This window comes from Camelina sativa, chromosome 9, assembly GCF_030686135.1.
Source record: "Camelina sativa cultivar CO46 ecotype springtype chromosome 9, ASM3068613v1".
NCBI classification, from domain to species: Eukaryota; Viridiplantae; Streptophyta; class Magnoliopsida; order Brassicales; family Brassicaceae; genus Camelina; species Camelina sativa.
In genome coordinates, this window is record NC_141888.1 from 1225162 (window position 1) to 1241873 (window position 16712).

At 30.6% G+C, this 16712-nt stretch overlaps 1 protein-coding gene across 2 annotated transcripts; it reads left to right on the plus strand.

The window, feature by feature from the left end:
• Positions 1–4616: 4616 nt before the first annotated feature.
• On the plus strand, positions 4617–7639 carry LOC147937557 (zinc finger protein SHOOT GRAVITROPISM 5-like). 2 transcript variants are annotated; one of them, XM_087463712.1, is made up of 3 exons: positions 4617–5356; positions 5690–6092; positions 6717–7639. In XM_087463712.1, exons 1-3 carry the CDS (start codon positions 5197–5199, stop codon positions 7495–7497), a joined length of 1344 nt encoding a protein of 447 aa, XP_087319838.1. In that variant the 5' UTR covers positions 4617–5196; the 3' UTR covers positions 7498–7639. The 2 variants fall into 2 exon arrangements, with proteins under 2 accessions (XP_087319838.1, XP_087319839.1); XM_087463713.1 differs by lacking the exon at positions 4617–5356 and adding an exon at positions 5362–5569.
• Positions 7640–16712: the final 9073 nt, after the last annotated feature.

Genomic DNA, 16712 nt, shown 5'->3' on the forward strand with positions numbered 1-16712 from the left:
ACTGACTTGAAATATCCATATCTTTCACAAATGAACTGATCTTAATGTGATTCCAAATCTCTGTGGTTCTAGAATGGATCACGATTCCATCACAGTTTGGTTCATAGCTTGAATCCTTCAGACTTACTCATAGTCCTCCGTTGAATGCTTGTAGGTCCAAATCGCATAGTCATGAGTTCACATGATTTCTAAAATGAATAACTCATTCATCTGAACTCTGATTGGATTGATTCCACTTCGAGATATGCTCTAAATGCGGTAAGAATTTATCCCAAATGGTTGTTTGGCTGGATGAATTGAGCTTTGACTTCGTTCGTCTTGAACAAGACTCAACTATCTTCTTGGATGGTCTCATGATCATATCAATGAGATATAACAACATCTGATATTGGTGGGAGAGGAGGAGAGATAATGATTACTTATAAGATGATAATCCAAATTAGATAATGGAGATGAATCTATAAATATAAGAACAATGTAAAATATATATCATGTAGTCTCTAAAATTAAAATTTTGCATTAAAATTTTACAATGATATGTCATTTGTTTATTTGTAACCCATACAACAAATATAAGAAATCAAAAACAACAAAAAAACAAAAAAATGATTTGAAGTATTGTGGAAGAGAATGAGAGAATGTGAAAATGAGAAAGTAAAAGAATGCCAATATGAGAGAATGAGATAATGTTTATTTATATGATAAGAATTGATGGAAGTTACATTTAGAATTATGGAGTTTTAATAATAATTTATTATGTTTGAATAAAATTGAATGGTATAATATGATTAATGCAAAATTTATTTTATTTTCAGTTATAATTTTATTTTAATGTGTGAGGTAAATGTATTATGTTAATTGGATTTTAAATATTGTTTAAAGCAATTAAATAATTAGAAAACAAATTAAAAATAAAAAAATTTGAAAACATTAAATGAAAATCAACCAATAAAGAGAGACAAAAACCTTACTTTTATGTATATGATTTTCTTAGCAAAATAACAAAAAAAATATGTCAATATTACTTAATTATAGATAAGAATATAGATGTGTCAAAATGGGTCAAGATTAATGAGCAAACTCAATTCAACTCAACTCATGAACCGTAATTAGTTTAAAATTTTGACCCCAATGAGTTGATGGGTTAAATAAGTTGATGATTAAATGAATTCATGAGTCAAATGAGTTTAGTTATAATGGGGTTATGAGTTAACCATTAATCCATCATTTCTTTATTATAAACTTAATATTATCATCATCATAATCATAATACCAACATCATCATACTATCATCATCATCAGTCTACCATCATCATATCAACATCATCATACTATCATCATCATAATATCAACATCATCATACTATCATCATCATCATACTACCATCATGTAACTATCATCATCATCAACATTATCTTACTATCATCATCATCATCATAATTTCATAATCATATTAACATCACCATCATCATATCAACATATATATATATATATATCATAGTCAACAACATGATGTCATCATCATCTTATAATTTTATATTAAATATTAATTATTTTATATTGTAATTAATTATAATTATCTTATATTAAATATTAATTCATTTATATTGTAGTGGGTCAACCCAATTATTCATCAACTTATTTAACTAAATGGATTCATGTCCATTTCCTTGAGAGGACCTTCAAATATCCTCAGCTTCTGATCCATGTCCTCACTTCTAGTTCTCAACCAACGATTTATAATGAGACTTATCAGCCATAAAACTCAACCACATATGACCAAAAGCTCATTGGTATCATAATGATCATAGTTAAACTTACAATTACCATTTCTTTAAATTCATAACTAGTTAGTACCCATGGGTTAGTACATATTTTGAACAAATACAATGATTTTAATACAATAATTGTGAATAATAAAACCCAAAAAAAATGTTAATCAAGGATTCACCATGTATATACTATGAAATATTATCAAGGATTATTACATACTTGACAGGTCAATGGAAAAAAACATATTTGATTACGTTAATACTACTATGGACACTCCAAACCATTTCTTGGCTGCAGAGATTTAACCTTAAATCGGTGGAACAAAATTTTTTTGGTAGACATTACAAATGGTTGCGAGAACGTAGTTGCAGAAATGATCTACAAATTCCTTAGGTAGACATGCAATAGCTGCAAAAAATTCACTTAATTTAATTAATAATTTAATATATAAGAATGTGGGTTTGTTATTTAACTTTTGATGTGGAATGAACTGTGTATATTACTTTATAAAAACATAAATAAAAAATTTTAGAATTTTGTTTTATAAAATTGTTTCAAATTTTCAATTAATATCGACGATATATTTGGGTTTGGATCCAACTTTACTGTTACTAACATCATTCATGTAGACCCATATTCAGCCAGTGGACTCATTTTCACGGCCCAATAATCATTTCGGCCTCTAGTCACATTTTTGTTTGGTCGCCAACTTAATTCGATATTAAAAAGAAAAGAGTAACCAGCTTAATATAATGTAATATACACACGTACAATTTAACCAAGTTCTTTTATTCACAAAAATTATATTTTTTAATAATCTGATTTGAAAGATTTAACACAAATTGTATATACACATTCGTATAGGTGTTTCCTTATCTTGGCTGCATTTTAGAGTTCATTGATGTATGCCAAACTTGAGAATGAAGGCATGAGACCAAAATATATCCGAATAAAAGTGAGTAATGATGTATTGGGAATGTTCTTTTTCAAATAGCTAATCTATTTTCATATGTTATTTTATCAGAAAAATATTTAAAATATGAAGATAGAAAAAAAGAAAAGATAAAGAGAATCAAAGGGGGAGGAGTTGGGGGAGATGATGGCATTTCTTTGCTTTGTAAATTTGGAGCATGTGACTTGATCTCTCTTTCCAACTCAGTTCTCCTACTCACATTCAGTATCTTCCTTATTTTATTCATTCTCCTAACTTAACTTCTGAAATTTTATATATATACTACAGATTTCTAGTTTCTTAGTTACGAAATAAATATCATATGCATTATATATGTACTAGTATAGGAATAATCAATGGTAGTCGATAAAAGCAAGAGTCGGGAGAGTAATCTCATCTTAGGAAATTATTACAAAACACGATCTCATATCTTTCCCTTTATACAAAAGCTGTCACCTTAACTCGATGATATCTTCTCGTTTCATTTTTCGTTTCGGTCTATTTGAAACCAGTTTTAGACAACTGACAAAAAACACATTATGAGGCATCTTTTGTTTCTTTTATCAGATATTTAAATTATTATTCGACAATAAGGAAAATATAAAACTACTAGCGCGATCAAGCTAAGGAATACATATAAACATTACAATTGAAACAGAAAAAGAAAAAAAAATTCTAGATATGATTAAAGTCTCTTAGTTTAATTCCAACCTTGTTTAATTACTAGAAGAATGTATCTAAATATGATTGAGAAATTCTAGATCACAATAATGATTAATTTTGGCAGTTTTCATATGAGTTCCACACAACAACAACAAAAAACTACTATTTATTAAATCCTTGATCGCCTACTGATCGTAAATTACTTATTCTTAGTCTTAGATACGTTAATGAAACCTTCCTAAGGAATGACTCAGAAGAAACGCAAAAGCCTAAAAGGAATCGACACTAGAGAGTGGATGGGAAAAAGGTCACGTGAGTAAGACATATAATCACGTGCGGGATCGGTTTTGGTTTTGTTTTGTTTCATTTCTTAAATCGGGATCGAATATGAATTTATCAATGTAGGGTTTTATAATAATACTTTTCACATTTTACTCTTGGCTTGATTTTATTTTCTTACGCATGTATTTTGATTTATCTGTCTTTTTGTTTTCCCTTAACTGTATGGGCACTAGTACGTCCATTATATAAGCCAAATAGAAAAGAAATAATATTTTGTCTGAATTATTGTAAACTTACAGAATTTGGTATTTAATGCAATTATGCAATTTTATCCTTGGATTATTCACAAGAACCATATACCTTTTTTCCTCTCCTTTGTTTCCAAGTGTAATTCGAAAAGAATCTTAACATGTATGTGGACCAACCCTTGGAAACATGATGACATAACATTCATATATAGTTAACAATGACAAATTTTCGGAGATTGTCTATATATTATTGGATTTGCTTTAACAATAATGGAACGCAAGATGTATTTAGTGATGTATAATCACACTACTTATAGGAGTTGAGAGTGACAGTCAAAAAAGTTAACAAGTATGTTAATAACCTTAACTATTATTTAATTAGTTCTGTCATATTTTGTAAAACATATCCAAAATTCGAATTTAGGTCAGCCAATGGAGATAGATAAACTCCACACAAAGACCTAGTTTTATCAATGAAAATAAGCCCTACATGTGGACGTATGATCTCATATTTTTCTCATTTTTTAAGAGAAACCTCATGTAGATAATCACTAACATATATAAAACAAAAAAAATCGAAATTATTTTTAAAATAGTGTATGAAGGTTCAAGAAAATCAGACAAATTCATCAATCAGGACAAGATATGGGTCCAAGCCAAAAATCCATATATCCAACATACTCTAAGAAACAAAGTCTAAAATATAAAAACAAAATAACAAAAAGAAAATTCTAAATCTAAATCTAATACATAAGTACCTCACTCTCTCTCTCTCTCTCTCTCTCTTTAGCTAGCTACAAGAGTGTATGTATATATTATATGTAATGATGGCACAGTGCAATGAGCTTTATAAACAGAAGGATTATAAACATCAAACACCCCTCCTTACTTGCTCTCAGCTCTCAAGTGTATGAGAGAGAAATAGGCTGATAAGAGTCAAAATAGCAAAGAGAGCTAGAGAGAGAGAGAGAGACCCAAGCAATTAAAAAGCTTTCATCATAATAACATAAGAGAACTTTGAAGAGTCTAGGAAAAAGTTTGAAAAGCCTTTGTTGCAGAAAGCTTAAAAGAACTTTTTCTCTCCCTATATCTATATCTCTCTTTATTACCCTTCCTCTCATCTTTGTAAAGCTGAACCTCCCACTATCTTCAAATTTTCTACTTCTTCTTTTCTTTTCTTTTGGGGTCTTTGGGTCTTGTTGTTTCATCAAATCAATCTCTAGTATCCAAATACAATAAAGTCAAAAAAGAGAGAGATCAAGAAAAGTAGAGTTATTGATGAGAACATATCAAGTGATGTTGTCCAACAAGAACACTAACACATGTTGTGTGGTTTCTTCTTCTTCTTCTGATCCTTTCCTCTCTTCTTCAGAAAATGGGGTCACCACCACAAACACATCCACTCAGAAGAGGAAAAGAAGACCTGCAGGTACACCAGGTAATAATAAATCCCCACTACTGAAAAATTTAATGTTCAATCTTCTTTTTTTATTTTCTTGTTTTAAATTTTGGTTTTCTCTAAAATTCCATTTAAAACCATACTTTAGAAAAATATATATAATGTTAACCGAAGACATGTTTTTTTTATAGGTTTGATATTGAAGTTTCAATTTTTTTTATTCTTAATAATAGTACCAGTTCAAGTTTTTGGGTATTAATGTGTTTCTTTTTTTTTTTTTTACTTAAACCTCATTGAAAAACTCAGCTTTATGAATTTTTCTTGAAACCGAAGATATGTGTTTTGATGGAGTATGTCTTATTTGCTCTTCAGATCCAGATGCAGAAGTTGTGTCTTTATCACCAAGAACTCTTCTTGAATCAGACAGATACATATGTGAGATCTGTAACCAAGGGTTTCAAAGAGACCAGAATCTTCAGATGCATAGAAGACGTCACAAAGTTCCATGGAAGCTTCTTAAAAGAGACAACAACATAGAGGTGAAGAAACGAGTCTATGTTTGCCCTGAACCAACTTGCCTTCACCATGATCCTTGCCATGCTCTCGGAGATCTTGTTGGTATCAAAAAACATTTCAGAAGAAAGCACAGTAACCATAAGCAATGGGTTTGTGAGAGATGCTCTAAAGGTTATGCTGTTCAATCAGATTACAAAGCTCATCTCAAAACTTGTGGCACTAGAGGACATTCTTGTGACTGTGGTCGCGTCTTCTCCAGGTATAGTTTCTTGTTCCTCGTTAAAATTTGGTTTTTAATCAGAAAAAATCCAACTTTTTTAATTTATTATATATATATGGACCCTTTTTTTTGTTAATCAGTTAGTATTGGTATTATGAATTCAAGAAAGATGCAAAAATTGCTCAATATACATTTAATTTGGCTCTGTTTGGTATGTATATTTAGAAGATCATATAAAAGAGTCAAAAATAGAAATTGCTCAAGCGACCCAAAACCAAGATTGATAGTTATAGTACTATTTGATTTGACTATCGCTCATGATTTTTACTAATTCTGTGTATGCATCAGAGTTTTCTAATATATCTCTTGACTATTTGTTTGGTTTTTGTGACATAAAAAGAAAGTTAATTACTTAGAGTAATGACATTGACCCCAATCTATAAAGAAATATTATACTATGTTTTTAGGCTACTATTGGACCTAAACTCATATTAATAATATATAGTCTTTTTTTTTTTTTGGTCAAAATATAGTCTAACTATAACGTTATTATTTCATAAACGAGGTTTAAACAGAAAACGTTAATATAAAATTATTAAATTTGTCACTTCATAACCAAATGAAATTATTAAATTGATATATAAGTTTCTTTTCTGCTTTTAGGGTGGAGAGTTTTATTGAGCATCAAGATAACTGTTCCGTACGGAGAGTTCACCGTGAACAGCCTCTACCGCCACAAACCGCAGTACCAGTCCCGGCCTGCTCCTCTAGAACCGCTTCAACCATCAGTACTCCGTCTAGTGAAACCAATTACGGCGGTGCAATTGCTGTTGCGACTCCTATACCTCTAGAAGGCCGTCCAATTCATCAGAGAATCTCACCTTCAGTTCTCACTCACTCATCAAATAATCTCAACCTCGAACTCCAGCTTCTTCCATTATCGTCGAATCAAAACCCTAACCATCAAGAAAACCAACAACAAAAAGTTAAAGAACCATCTCATCATCATAATCATAATCATGATGCTACAAACTTAAACCTCTCCATTGCACCATCATCATCATCATATCAACATTACAATAACTTTGATCGTATAAAAGAGATAATGGCAAGCGAGCAAATCATGAAGATAGCGATGAAGGAGAAAGCTTATGCGGAGGAAGCTAAAAGAGAAGCGAAGAGGCAACGAGAGATAGCGGAAAACGAATTTGCGAATGCTAAGAAGATTAGGCAAAAGGCACAAGCTGAGCTTGAGAGAGCTAAGTTTTTAAAGGAACAATCTATGAAGAAAATAAGCTCAACGATCATGCAAGTCACTTGTCAAACATGTAAAGGACAGTTTCAAGCAGTTGCGGTTCCGGCGGCTGCGGCTGACGAGACATCTCTTGTGGTCAGTTACATGTCTTCAGCCAATACCGACGGAGACTTTGAAAATGGATTTTAAGTAAATCACAAAAGTACAAAGTTCATTTTAAATTAAAGTTTTACTTTTTTTTTTAAATATTTTTGTGTATTAACTACACGGTTGTATTTATTTTTTTCAACTACGTACGTACCATATATAATATGTTAATTTTTCAGTCGAATTTATCTTAGGTTCAACAGTAGTACCTAGTCTATGAGTGCTCATGACTCTATATACAGGTTTTCCTATTACTCTAGATTTATATCTACAATTCCGTGGTTAAATTGTTCAAAAATAGAAGCCCCAATCCTCAATCCTTCAAAGAAATTTACAGGATGTCGTCACTATTTCATAAACGTACCGTTACATGTTACTGTTACATTCTTGATAAATATTGCAGTTTAGATTACTTGTTAATGTCACTCCCGCTACAATAGACTATAAATTGTAAACTTAAAAAAAAAAGAATTTGGTATCATAAACTTTAAAGTTTACAATATCAAGTTTGCTACTAAAAATTAATAACTTTTTTTCATTGTAGACGTCTACAGTATTTAACAAGGAGCTAAATCCATTGGTGTCTTGACCTCATGTCTAAATGACTAAATCCACAAAGAAATATCCGCTCTTCGCCACTTATAAGTCCAGAGCTTTTGTGAATATGGATTAATGTATATTTTTTTTCTTTGTCTACAATGTTTTTGTGAAACATATGATGGTATATTTTAATTTAAAAATTCAAAAATTGTAAGGTATACGGATCAAACGAATCTTTTTTTTTTTTGGTCGTCAAGATCAAACCAATCCATGTAACATATTCTCAAAATCTAATGAATGGTATAAGGTCTGAAAAATATTTCATGCAAATTAATACTACAAAGTGGGTAAGCTATAATTGCTTGGGACGAGTTAATATATGGTGGAGTGATGGGAAATGTACTATTATGATGTCGTATTGGTCCGTGACCGTTACACTTATAACGAGGTTCATAAACAAACATCGTTTCATCTTTCGTTAGATTCGGACAAAAAGTGTTGATCTATAATCATGATAAAACAGTCCGACCCATTTTTACTTGTTGTTATTACAACTTTTAGCAAATTTTCTAGCTACTCATTTATTGTCCAGAAATTTTTTTGTACACGTATTCTTCATTTGATTTAAAACCAATAAATATGATTTATAAGGAAATGCATGTAGAATAATATAAATCCACATATCACCATCACTCAAAATAGTCATATTTTTATATAGGTTTGGTCGTGAGATTCTAAGTTAAAAGTTTAGATTAATTAATCTTTATAAAAAAATACATCAGTTTTATGTGGTCATATAAAAATACACCATTTATCAAATTGTGTGTATTATTCAAGTTTAATTAATTCAATATTAGAAAATTTGAAACCAAATACCATATTACGCCAAGAAGATAAAATTTTCCCAAACTTTGTGGTGATAAAGAACATCTGGTTTGCAAGTCATACAAAAACATTATATGTTTCAAGCCACACGATTGATAAACGTTTGAGAGTTCTAAATTAATACATTATGGTGATTATTCATCTTTCTAGCCAAACATTTTTAGATGAAGTTTTTTTTCCTATAAATGAAAACCAAACATTTGTAGATTGGACAGGTCTATGATGTATGAACACACATAATAAATGAATGTCGATACATGAAAGAGAAAGAGTTTGATTGGTAAGTATATAGATGCATACATTTATGCATATATATATATATATATATATATATATATAACAAAATAAGAAATATCTAAAACAAAAACAAAGACGATCTTTTGCGTATGAGATTGAAGAAGCACTAGAAAAATCTAAAATCCGAGGTGGGTTTGGTTTTTGTACATCTTTTGGGACCAATTTCGATGCAAAAATTAGGAGGATATAATAATGAGTGTGAGGTGAGGACTTGAAGAAAAAATAAACAAGAAATGTGACATGAATGTTTGTCTGAGAGAACTAAAGAAGTGGGTTAAGTAAATAAGAGAGTGACAAATGCCTGCCCGTTACTCCGTTTCAACTCTATGGCACTGAAAACCATGGCGTTTATTTGCTTCTCGTTGCATTTAATGTGCACTCAATTGCATTGAAAGTGACTATTTCTCTCTCTCTTCTCTCTTTCTCTCTCTCGTTTTCATCATTTGTGCCAACACGCAGAGAGGTTTGCAGATTCTGCAGCTATGTTTGTCACAGAAAGAGAGGTGGAGAGAGAGTGAGAGAGAGAGAGAGCATATTAGGTTTTCTCTATACCAATGGCCAAACACATGTGTGTAATACTATTACTAAGGCATGTAGTATATGTATGCATATGTTTGATGGTGGTTTACGTTACGAACTGTGAACGTAAAACAATGTATGTAATATTTTCCCAGTTTTCTAACCATGTTTAACTCTTAATAAAAAACAAAAAATAATAATAAATAATTGTCTAACAATGTCAATGTGGATACAATGTTGGGGTTCATGTTATAGCTGGTAGTAAATATGCACTTTAACGCGATTCTTTTCGTCAGTAAATGTAATAGAACTAAATTATAATTGCTCGGATCATCTACATATAAATATATAATAGTTGGTTTGGGAAATGTTTAAAAAAAAAAAAAAAAGAGAACAACAGTGGAACGTGCAAGACAAAAAAGGGTTTAGCTTTTTATCTCTTGGGATAGCATTTTTTAAGAAGAGCATGTGCATATTTGCTTCTCTTCCCCCCAACCTTTCAAATGCTCATGCCTTTCACAACCTAAAGGACCTTTTGCTACATTAGCCACTTATATATTATTTTTTTTCTTCTCTTATCTTATTCTATTTGCATGTGATATGGAAGATTTTTGTTTGCAGAAGATTTAGTCCATTGATTTTGTTAATTCCGGATTTTATATGTCCATAAACTATGTAAATAAATTATATGACTCGTCTTCTATGGATTATATATAGACTATTAAGTAATTATTGGCGCCACCCTATATCGATAGGTCGACCAGCGTAATAGTTTTTTTTTTTTTTTTTTTAATATATATATATATATATATATATATTAATAATGAAAAGTTTAAAGTTACGGAGCCATGACCTAAGTCACAAAGTAAAAACACTAACGACAATATAGCTAAATGCCAATATTAGAAGTAGTAAAAATTTGGCAACTGAATCATCCGCTTCGGCTTGCTTCTTAGATAAGCACAAGAGGACAATTAGCCACGTCCATGGTGTCCGCGACCACGAGTTCCGCGGCCACGGTTTCCACATCCATGGTTACCTCTTCTTCGAGTATTAGAGGATTCCTGTACTTCTTTATCTTTAATGGAAGGTTGAACCGGTCTTTCACGCAACAACCTTTGCCAGCGTAATAGTTGGCCATCTAAAGAAGAGATTCTTCAAGCTTACGAGTTCGAACGATAACAATGAGAAAAAACTAAGTTAATGAAAACATATTACATATCTAGATCCCAGACTTTTTGGTACAAAAACAAAAAACAAATCGTTTTTCATCTAGTAATGAAATCATCAGTTCGAAGTTTTAGAAGCAAACCAAATCATTTATAGTCTCTTTTAATCTTTTATATTTAAGCCATATATATTTACTAGGAGTTGCCCCGTGCTACGCACGGGCTTATCTTAGTATTTGTTCTATTGGCAATTTTTTTAACTGTTAGATTTTTATATTTATGTATTTTACTTTCTTAATTGATTTTTTTTTAATTGATAAAAATTATATAAATTTTTGGGGGAAGAGTATGTATCTTAAGTAATTAAACTACACCCTCATGTATAATGGATTTTATTAATCATGTTTACTTTTTTGAATAACAAAATGTTTAAAAGCTTAGACTGATTCTCTTTTAGGACATGTTGTTTTGCGATGTAACCATTTTGCAATACACTTAAGGCAAATTTTGTGATTACAATGTAGATGATTTATGTAATGTATTTGTAAACATTGAAATGATATTTAATATTAAAATGATCAATCAATATTTAAACAACTTCCAGAATACTAACATGCTTGATGTAAGCTGTATGGGCAAATGATCATCGTCATTGTATTTTCTATTGGGTCAAGACGTATTTTGTCAACTAAAAATTATAGACTCATATAGTCATATTAATACATGTCACTTTCAAACTACGACAATAACTTGTTTGGACGTTGTTTCCGTTGTGGCTTTACAGAAATAGCCGAGATCTACCATCATTGTTGAGTTTTGAATTTATCCCATGAGTAATCTTTTATTAAATATGGTGAAGTTTAGAGATATAAAATAAATATTATATTCCTTAATATTGCACATTTTTCATCCTCAGATTCAGATAATGTGTAATTTATTTCTCTTTTAACTGTTGGTAACCCTTAACATCAAAAGCACCTTTTTTGTCCTGTCAACACAAGATGGAAAATGATACGAATCCTTCAAACTTCAAAGCCTATTCAGTGGCTTTAAAGCAAAAATAAAATAAAATAAAGATTACCTTTTGGTGATTTTATTCACTTCGACATTGATTAAGGCAAATCCTCATCATCTTTATTTTGTTGTTACGTGAAGACATAAGCGAAAGTTGAAATTGAAGTCCCATATCACAAGTTAACTGAAATCAATTACAAATCACCTCGTCTAATGTTGTTTCTTTTAATGTCTTACTTCGATATATATATAATAGAGATCTGATCATCTATTTTGAGCTTAAGGTCTCCCTATCCGTAGTAATCTTAACAAATCTCCAAGTTAGAATAATATATAAATAAAAGAATGTATAATTAAATTTTAAACTCAAAAAATCATTTTCTAACACAATTATACCATTGTGTGATATATATCTTAGGCTAAGCTGCATTGTTTTAACTTTATGAATATGTCGTAGTGTTCATGCACGTAGGCTCATGGTGTCTCCATAACTTAATAGAAAACCTTACTCAATATGGCAATAGAAAAAAGCTTAAAGGAGAAAATAAGAGTAACTAAATTTTTTATTTGATTGTTTGGTCATTCCGTAAAAGTTTTCTCCTCCACCTAACCACCAGTCCAGACTACTACCTTACATGCTTGCATAAACTTTAGTTCCTTATCTGAGATCTTAAATCCTCCATTTTTCTTTAAAAATGAACTGTGCAATGAGCAAATCATTTACATGATCTAAAGGAAAAATGCTTCAGAGACATTAGAACTTTCCTCAAATCATAACAATAATTTAAGTATGAAGTAGAATATATCACATGAAATATACATATTAAGAAACCAGCCAGTCAACCATTATAGCAGCAGAATTTGGCCGTTTAAAATTAGGACAATATAGAATTTTAGTCAAAGAGAAATAAGAGATTGGAATGTATAAATTTATGATTAAACATTGAATTTGATTTTTTGATATAAATGTAAGCTAATTTATTGAGATTTTAAAGGTGATAATGGGATTTAAAAATTATATGTGCAATGAGCAAATCATTTACGTGATCTAAAGGAAAAATGTTTCAAAGTCATTAGAACTTTCCTCGAATCATAACAATAATTTGAGTACATAATAGAATACAATCACATGAAATATACATATTAAGGAACCAGCCAGTCAGACATTATAGTAGCAGAATTTGGCCGTTTAAAATTAATGGGACAATATAGAATTTTAGATAAAGAGAAATAAGAGATTGGAATATAAATTTATGACTAAACATTGAAATTTATTTTTTAATATAAATGTAAGCTAATATATTGAGATTTTAAAGGTGATAATGGGATTTAAAAATGAACTATGCAATGAGCAAGTCATTTACGTGATCTAAAGGAAAAATGCTTCAGAGACATTAGAACTTTCCTCGAATCATAACAATAATTTAAGTACGAAATAGAATACAATCACATAAAATATACATTTTAAGGGACCAGTCATCAGCCATTATAGTAGCAGAATTTGGCCGTTTAAAATTAATGGGAAAATATAGAACTTTAGATGAAGAGAAATAAGAGATTGAAATATAAATTTATGACTAAACATTGAAACTGATTTTTTGATATAAATGTAAGCTAATTCATTGGGATTTAAAGGTGATAATGGGGCGTTACTAAAACAATATTTAGTTTTCCACGGTTTATTGAACTGAAGATGAAGAACATCAAATCTTAAACAGAATTAAACATACTCTAATTTTGAAATTGTCAAGAATACATATGGCCATTGTTAGCATTATATTCATTCATAGGCTCATATACATTGGTCTTAAGTTTTAGAACACCAAAACGTTGAACCAATTAATATTTAATAGAAAGTAGAACGTTAAAAACAAAACACTTAAGCCTAACTTTTTGTGGGTTTACATGAGTTGCAATGACAACAACTGTTTCATCTTTTAGGGTTAAAAGTTTGGCATGGACATCGACCGCAAGTTCTCTCCAAAGAGATTTGTATACGTTGTCACCACTACAACAAACACCATAAATGTTACACAGTTACAGACTTACAAAGTGTAGAACGAATCTGAAAAAAAAAAAAAACCCAATACCTTTCTAAAATGCAAGTCAGTATTAAACTGAAAGTTGTCTTTGAAGGGTGGTTCTGATCTTTGTTTTCAAATGTTCGAGACGAGGATATTTGGCCAACAACATCTGGTGAGTGGGTAAATGTAGATATAAATCATATACTGAAGAACAGAGTGGAAGCTAAGAGACCAGAAATACGAACAGTGCAAAAAAGGTTGTTACCTAGAAGCTCCTCACCCTTGTTTACCATATCAAGCAAGTCTGAAAAAGTAGAGAACCTAAAATAATCAAAACCAATCGAGCATTGTCATTTTTTAACAGTATCCAAAGACGTTTTCTCCGTGAAAACAATTCTCTACTTGTGCTTGGTGCGACGATAACGGTTGGAGGATGTAACAACATCGAAATCATTGATGCTGTACAACTGGCCTTTAACCAATTGATCTTGAAACTTAGACACACGATTAGGAACAACTGAAGCTTGTATAGCACAATCCTGAAACAAAGGCTAAATGAATGTGTTAAGATGGAGGTAAATCAGAGGTCAAGAGGAACAATAATAGAGATAATATATATTTTCATCAGTAAGGAGACATTTTCATCAGGAACAATAAGTAACATATTGTTTCTTCAAAAGTCTCAAACTTCCAAATATGGATGACCCAAACAACAATCCTATTGATACCAGTGTTGTGTATTTCGTTGGAGGTTGAATCAAGGGTAGAGTAGAGTGCTATTGTTTTAGTTTTACCCATGGTGTGTGAGAGAGAAGATGAGTGTCGTCAAAGGTTGTTATTTAAAAAAAAAACTTAATGCAATGGTTGAGGGAGAGTAATCAGGGATTGGAATGAAATGTTAATGACCATGAAATCATAGGTGTTTGGTATTATTTTCATTACGTTATAATTGGGTGGTAAACGTAAAGATGAAAATGAAGGATATACTTCAGTGGAATTCTTTAATTACCTTAAAGATAGTAATAAGTAATACAAATAACGTCATAATAATGGTTTATATGATTCTAATTGGTAGTGAAGATCTAAACCCCTTTGTTAATATTTCTAAATTTGATACCAAGCAATTTAAAAACGATTTTGGACAGGAATAATGTTACATACAATTCGGAACTTCAAATAGGTTTTCGGAATCTTGACACAGACATTAAACCGGAATGATTTAGAATTTGGTGGTGGAGTAGGAAAATTAAACCAAAGAAACCCAAGGATTAGGAGATTTTTGTGAAGGTACATCGGATGTGGTAGCTGCCGGGAACGATGGGTGTGAGAAGGTGAGTATAGGTGAATTTGACATCGTTTGGTTCATATCCTCCTGATGGGTGGAAAAGCTGTCAATTATTTTTGCTGGACTTGTAACTGATTTTATTTTGTTATGTCCAATTTGAAAATGTAAAAACAATGGTCTTTAAGAATAAAAGAGGACATGTTTCAGTTATATAATAAGCCAGATGTCATGTTCTAAGCAGAAGTTGAAAAAAATCTTCCCTTATTATATAAGATTGTTTGTCAACAATATAAAAGAAAAGCTACGCTACTTGTCAAGAATGTCGCGAAAGAAAAGAAACGAAGCTAGCTAATATATAATTATTGGATTTTAATAATAGTGTACTTAGTTGTTGGATTTGGAAGTGGGTTAGCATGAAAATCTCTCATCACATAGGATTGCCTCATACTTCCCACAAAGGAACAACCATATGCTTAGCTTTTATGCCATGACAAAAATACCCTTCACTTCCTTGATGGGATGTATGCGTCGACAACCTTTACTCAATGGGTACTTCCGTCTTCTTTATTTTGTTTACTACTTGCTAGTTGCTACCATATCTAACCTTAATTATTTTGTTTTTGATAAGGAAAAAATCCAATTTCTTGTGTTATAGTGTTAATGTATTATATATTGCAAAATCCCGACATCTTTGTTTTTTCAGTTATGATTAATAATTTAAATTAGAACTGACTTGAAATTTGCATGGCTATTTTGTATGTTGTAACTAAACCAGATTTTTTTTTTTTTTTTTTTTTTGTGAAAAAGAAAAAGTCTGGTTTAGTTACAACTTACAAATACTTAAATAAACGTTGAATATTTCGTATAGGTTTTTATATATATAACTAATTATTATTGATGAAGCAGCTGAGGTTTGTCTTTATATGCTTAAATATGTGTAAGAAAACTATTAAGCCTCTCAATTATACAGTATTTATATTGATTGATGGACCCTCTTTTGCTATTTCTGTGTTTTGCACTGAAACCTGAGGTATTTTATTTTCTTGTCTTTTTCAGTTTTGTTCTTATATTAGCCTCTTAGTAAATTATTTTTTGGCATTTTCCTTTCTTATATACTTCCAACTATATATTTAAAATGATCTTGAGAAATCGTTCAACATCCTTTATGTATATACATACGTGTACTTTGATAATGTTTGCCCATGACACAATTTGTTGTTCGTTGTTATCTTCCATTTAGCCACTTTCCATTGTTTTCTCTAATAATTCAATCTCTTTATTTTTTAATATGATTTAAACAAAATTATTGACATTATGGATCTATGAACCTATAGTACTCATGAACATGTAAGTAATATACGATGTGACAATCAGTGGCGGATCTAGGATTTATTTTTAGGGAGGTCAAAATATTAATAGAATAGCAAAAATTTAATACAGCAGAATTGAACATAGGTTAGAGAGGTCATTTAAGAGCTACTTAACCAATTTTGCTAAAGAAACATGTATTAAATAGCTTACAAA

Excerpts from the sequence above, each read along its gene's own strand:
- LOC147937557 (XM_087463712.1), top strand. The coding sequence starts at position 5,197 with ATGAGAACATATCAAGTGATGTTGTCCAACAAGAACACTAACACATGT. Across the intron at positions 5,357-5,689 it reads AAGACCTGCAGGTACACCAG|ATCCAGATGCAGAAGTTGTG; the intron begins GTAATAATAAAT and ends TTTGCTCTTCAG. Across the intron at positions 6,093-6,716 it reads TGTGGTCGCGTCTTCTCCAG|GGTGGAGAGTTTTATTGAGC; the intron begins GTATAGTTTCTT and ends TTCTGCTTTTAG.